The following is a 6,217-nucleotide window of genomic DNA, read 5'->3' as shown; positions in this document are numbered from 1 at the left end:
GGATTTGCTGTGTTGGTGGTTCGATCCTTGGCTTCCTTAATCTACATACCAAATATCCTTCGGCAAGACACTAACCCGAAGTTGCCCTCGGATGTGTTCATCGGAGCGTTAATGTTGGTTAGTTTGCATTTGAGTTTAGAAGTGCTTGTGTGAATGAGGCATGTTACATACAGTGCTGGGAGAGTAGAAGGTGCTGTACATGCTTTAGTCATATTGATGTTCAGGCCCTGGGAAGGCCAGTCTATGAATCCATTGTGTATTTTTCTATTTGCGTATGCTTTTGCCACATTGGCAATGTGTTTGGAATCATCATCATTGTGAAAAATAAAACTGTTTATGATCAGACACTTTCCACTCGGTATTACATGTTGGATCAAAATCTGACTGTACTTTTCTATGTTTCTAATTCCATCAATTTTAATAAGATCCAACACCTCTGGCTGCTGCGCTCAAACCACGACGGAGCCTTCAACATGTTTTACAGATGGCTATAGAGACTCACTGCTCTGTCCAGTTTAGATCTCCTTTGTACATAAAATGATTCAAACCAAAAATGTCATATTTGGATTCATAACCGAACTGGCCATTGTGTACCCTGCCTCTCATTGTAAGACAGCTGGGATAGGCTCCAGCCTAGGACAAGGTAAGCGGAAGAGGATGGATGGATGGATTTATCACCCTTTGACTGACACCATTTCTAAAAGGTAGGTGGATCAACGAAAAGCCAGATGCATCACTCAGGTTCTGCGTCAGGTCTTTGCTGGATTCTGTCCCCCCTATTACATTCAGTTGCTGTTCATCTGCAGTAGATGGTTTTAAAGTTCTGCCACTCCTTCTTCTGTCCTCCACGTGTCCAGTTTAGATCTTTGGGCATCACCCTGCTTGTACAAAAATACAAACTGTATTACCTTTGGCATTTTTGTAAATAATAAAAAGGTAGAAACAACATCATAATCAACAAGAAGAAAAATACTGGATCCGAAGTGTTTCTTTGAAATTACTAATATATATAATATATAAAACGAACCACATTTTCGCACACACATACTTGCATATACAAGTACACATACATACATACATACATGTGCACAAACAAAACAAACAATCTCTAAATGACATGAATTATAAACTCAATCATAAAGTTTGAAATGGAGTAGGAAGACGTATGTACATGTTAATCCCTACCTCACTCTCAACACCAGTGATTCACCATATTCATCGTTATTCCCACTAGTGCTGTGAGATACTGCAGAATTTGATATATTTGGTATATATTTGTTATAAGGTGGCTCATGTGTGCAGCTGTATGTCATGGTTTATTACATAAATCATCAACAATTTGCAAATTCTGAACACATTTTCATGACCACTAAATCATTGTGACTTTTACTGTGCATAAAAATTAGTTAACACAATACAACACACCTTTCAGCTGTTTGAAATGCAAATGTGCCCTGAAACAGTTTGGTTCAACGTCCACTGTTTAAATGTGCTATAGGTTATATATATAAAACAGATGTGAGAGTCAACATAAAAAGGTTTAAACATTTTTCATAGCGCATATCTGAGGTAGATTTTGTTTCAAACAAACAAAATTAAAACACCCCCCCCCCCCCCCCCCCCATAAATACTGAATTGCGACGCACAAAACCCCCCCAAAAACTTAGAGGATAAAAACAAAGTATCAGTCTTGTTAGTATCAATAAAATACCAATACCAGCATTGGTTTTGATGCTATCGATATTTGTATCAGTCCGCCCACCTCTAACCCTAATTTCTCCTCCCTCCTTGAAGTAAAGGACATTTAAGACATATGTAATCCATTTAGTCCTGGTATTTTTTTATTTTTTGAAATTGAAATAACCATATGGAATTTCCCACCCTGGCGCCTGCTGTTCTGTGAACCACAAGGGGGGAGTTGTTTTCGTGGTTGCCATTCTCTCCTCCTCAGTTTTAAACAGAATTCAGCATGTTTTACAAAAAACAAGCATTCGTGTAGTTTATAGTTTTGCTAGTTAGGGTGGTGGCTGGTCAGTGGTTTTACTTACAGACAGCAGTTTCGCGTCATCAAAGCCCTCTGACTGAGCCCCTTCCATCCCCCGCGCGCCCACCTGTGCATAATTTATGCTAATGAGCAGGTGCAGCGGTTTTTGAGGCGCGCCGAGGACCGCTCGGGGATGAGCCGGATGGAGCAGCACAGGGAGAGTCGGGAGTCCAGCCGGAGGGTTCTCACCAGGTGATGCTGTCCAAACCCGACTGAGTGCGGATCCGCGAAACACGAATGGATCCCTATTTAAGACGGAGAAGGCTTTTTCACTTATTATCTTCGTGTTTTATCCTCATTTATCAAGGTGAGTCCTACGCACCGGGAAGCACGCACGCGACCCCTGATGCCGCGGGAAGGCGAAGTGTGATTTCTGAGTGTAAGAGACAGAGTCCCAACACGGTCACATCCTGTTTGTATAGGAAAAGTTTAGATACCACAGGTGCTTTATGCGGCAGCTCAGGTTACATCCTGCAGTTTAAACGCTTATTTATTTACTTAGTTATTTAGTTAGTTATTAAAGTTGGTCTCTTTTTAAAAAAGGTCACAGCCTATTGTCTTTCCTTATTTTTGCCCATTTCCCCTCTAATTTCAGCGCACCTTTCCTGGGGTGTGGAAAGAGTGAACATTTCTAACTGGGATGAATTTAATGAGTGAGTCATTTTTAAAAATTGTTTCCTTGCATTTAGTTAGTAGTTTACATAATGTTTATTTGTCACATATTCATAATTTACATATTATATGTGAAGGATTTATTTTGGTGATTATATTTGCATTAAAGCCCACATAGTTTTATATATTAACTATAAGTTGTTATGTTAAAAATTGTATTTGAGTATTGTGTGTGAGTATTATACAGTATATGTAGTATAGTATATGCTGGCTTTGAGGCATTAGGCCATACATAAAAAAACAATATGATTTAAAAAAACAACAACATCTGCTTTAGCTCATCGAAACCTGTCCATTTCATGATGCTTTAATCGATTAATTGAGAAGCATGACAGTCTGGTCAATCACCAGGTTGTTTGGTGGTCTGCGTGATTCCTGGTTGGTGGTGGGTTTGTGGTGTCAGTGGGGGTGAAACCTGCAGTGGGAACAAACCTCTCCTTGTTCTCTCTGTCCCAGCAGCGGGAGCAGCGGGATAAAGCATCAGAAATGGGACACCGCTTCCCAGGGAGGGCAGGTAGGCAGCTGCATTGATCGTTGATGCTGATGGAGCTGCTTCGGGCGGCAAACACACAGCCAGATATCTCCCAAAAAAATCAGCATTGCTCACATCACCATCGTCATCACATGGGAGTGCTTCTTCCCATAATTTATACACAGTGTTTACGTTTTTCACTTTTAATTTCCCTAAAAGACTCGATTGTTTGCTTAAGTATAAGTTAGTTGAATATATGTGAAATGCAACATATTTCTAGTTTTATTGCAGAATCTTAATGTATGACTTTTTAATTTTTAATTATAAAAATTAACTTGTTTTTAATCCAAGAAGTCTGTTGTTTTACCCAAAATTTGATGTCTGTATTCATGGACGGCCTAAAAAAAAGCATTTCAAGCTGCTAAGTTCAGGCTGTCACTCAGTGTGGAGATATATATGAAAATATATAAACAGTGTGCATTGTTCCCTGCTTCCTCGACATGCGAAGGAGTCCCAGCAGGAATATAAAGAAGCTGCTCTGTTGTCTTGCTCTTCCTCTGTCAGAGCCGCTATCTGCCTGAATGTGGTTGCTCTTTTGTTCTCCCTTTGGTTCATGAGAATCCGGTCCAAACTATAGGAGCCCCTAAAGGAGCAAAGCAATTAGTAGCACAAAATATGCTAAAAAAAATGTTGTAGGTATTTTTTTTTACTCTCTATATAATGTCCTTGTTAAAATTAGAGCAGCTTTAACTGCTCTAATTTTAGTTTAATCAGTGCATTGTTATATGCATATTGACATAGTGCTTTTACATATGTGAAGTACTCCCTCTTTGTTTTTCTGATACTAATCACTGATTAATAATTCATAGTCAGTTACCCCTTATACCCCCCTTACACATCACCCTTGCCACCTGCTTTGTTCCTGCTCTTTGAGATGAAAGGCTGGGTTTCAGAGCTCAAGTATCCAGTCACGTAAAAGTGTGGAAGCAAGGCTGGACTGATAATTTTGGAATGCCACTGTAATGAGAATGTTTTAAAACCAAACCTGTTGTTAAGGTGGGGTTTTTTTTGTAAAATATCCAGTTATCTTAATATGGAAATCGCCATGCCAAAACATTCCAGATATCAAATGTTTTCCCCCAGTGTTTTACTCTCTTGGGAACACTTTACCAGCCTTCTAATTTCACATATCACACATCGATATAGTGAAATGAAAGGGGCGAATACTTTTAGACAATAGAGGTCATCCAAAAGAGGAAACAGACACAACCAAAAGGGAGTCAGTTGGGTTGTTGAGCTGGAAAGGAAAACTGTTGTAAGTCACAGAGCAGTCGTTAATGAAAGCTGGATGACAGGTCTTTTCTTTAGAGCCTCTTCCTTTCCCATTACCACCTCAATTCCATCCTTGCCGATCATGATTCTAGTTTGGCAACATCCAGCCTAATTCTGGGAGGAATTTTTCTTCAACAAAACACTAAATTGTAAAAGTTTTAGGTATCTTACATTTTAATCAAATCTTTATTAATCTGTCACCTGAGACCTGTACTCGTTTTCCAGATTAGCTTGATATTAAACTTACAGAATTAATTCAGCAAAGCATTACAAGGACTTTATTTTAGTTTGCTGAAATTGCTCTCTTTATTTCTTTGCCAAACATTACTGAGTTCCAATATGAAAATGATCAGATGTAACATATTTAGTTGTAAGAGGATTTGAAAGATTGCTACTTTAGATCAGGTTCAAGCTGTATGACTTATTATTATTATTATTATTGTTATTGTATAGCAACTGTTGCATGAAATATTTGCTGATACAATTTTTTCTCCTTGAAGCACCTCCAGATGACAATCGCTACATTAGAAACCAACATATCTGCCTCCAGTAAATCACTGGTCAACATGGCTGCTGTGTCAAACCTTACATCATCTTCAGAAAGGACACCAAACATCTCATGGACCATGAGCTCTGGCCAATCATCTGGAGTCACGGCACCACCTAGTAAAACACCATCAAGAACAATGTCCTCCAGCCAATCACCAGGGAACACAGCACCAATCAGTCAATCATCAGCTGAGACAGCACCATCCAAACACTCACAAACCAGCCTTCTAACAGTCAGCAAATTCCCAACCACATCAACATCACCTTCTCAATCACTCGGAAGCAGAACAGAAAACAGCTCAGTATCATCCAGTCAATCACCAGCTGAGAAAACACTATCTAACCAATCAAGAACAAGTCCTGTACCCACCAGTCAGTTATCAAACTCAGTATCAGCTGTCCTTTCACAGGGTAGCACAGCACAAGCAAACAATTCTGCAGTCAATACAGGTTCATCCAATCAGTCACCAACAATGTCAGTGCCATCTAAAAATTCAGAAACCAGCTCAGCACCAGGCAGCCAATCACCAAACAGCTCAGCATCGACTAGTCTACTACAAAGCACAACAGAACAAAAAAGACACTCACCAGGCAGTATGACACAAAACGGCCAATTGCCTGGTAGCACAGCACCATTCAGTTATCATTTGGGTTCTCAATCACCAACTGGAAAAACACTATCTGACCAATCACAAAATCACAAAAGTCTAGTACCAGCCAGTCAATCATCAAACCCATCACCATCAGTTATGCCGTCACAGGGCAGCCTGGCACAAACAAGTCAATCACCAATCAGCACAGCATCAACTAGCCTACAAAGCAGCACAGAACAAAACAGCCTCTCATCAGGCAGCACAGCTCCATCCAGTCAGTCACTAACCAAGAAAACACCATCTTATCAGTCACATGCCAGCCCAATACTAGCCACTCAAACACCAAGCGTGCCAGCATCAACTAGCCCATCACGAGGTAGAACAGAACAAACCAAACAAGTATCAAGCAGCACAGCAACAGCCAGTCTATCTCCAGCTGAGAAAGCGCTATTTAACCAATCACAAAACAGCCTGGAACCAGCTAGTGGATCATCATCCCGATCAGCATCAGCTGGCTCATCTCAAGGCAGTATAGCTCAAACCAGCCAACCACTA

At 40.2% G+C, this 6,217-nt stretch overlaps 1 protein-coding gene across 1 annotated transcript; it reads left to right on the top strand.

Moving 5' to 3' along the window:
* Positions 1–2,214: 2,214 nt before the first annotated feature.
* On the top strand, positions 2,215–5,880 carry LOC146583722 (uncharacterized). Its single transcript, XM_085246551.1, has 5 exons — positions 2,215–2,351; positions 2,640–2,697; positions 3,173–3,230; positions 5,021–5,302; positions 5,776–5,880. Exons 1-5 carry the CDS (start codon positions 2,282–2,284, stop codon positions 5,878–5,880), a joined length of 573 nt encoding a protein of 190 aa, XP_085102677.1. The 5' UTR covers positions 2,215–2,281.
* The last annotated feature ends 337 nt before the right edge of the window (positions 5,881–6,217 follow it).

Source organism: Mchenga conophoros, linkage group LG1 (genome assembly GCF_057382185.1).
Source record: "Mchenga conophoros isolate Kocher_MC1m ecotype Shallow Benthic linkage group LG1, M_conophoros_male_GT1.1, whole genome shotgun sequence".
Lineage (NCBI taxonomy): Eukaryota > Metazoa > Chordata > Actinopteri > Cichliformes > Cichlidae > Mchenga > Mchenga conophoros.
This window is presented reverse-complemented; position numbering and strand designations above follow the sequence as displayed.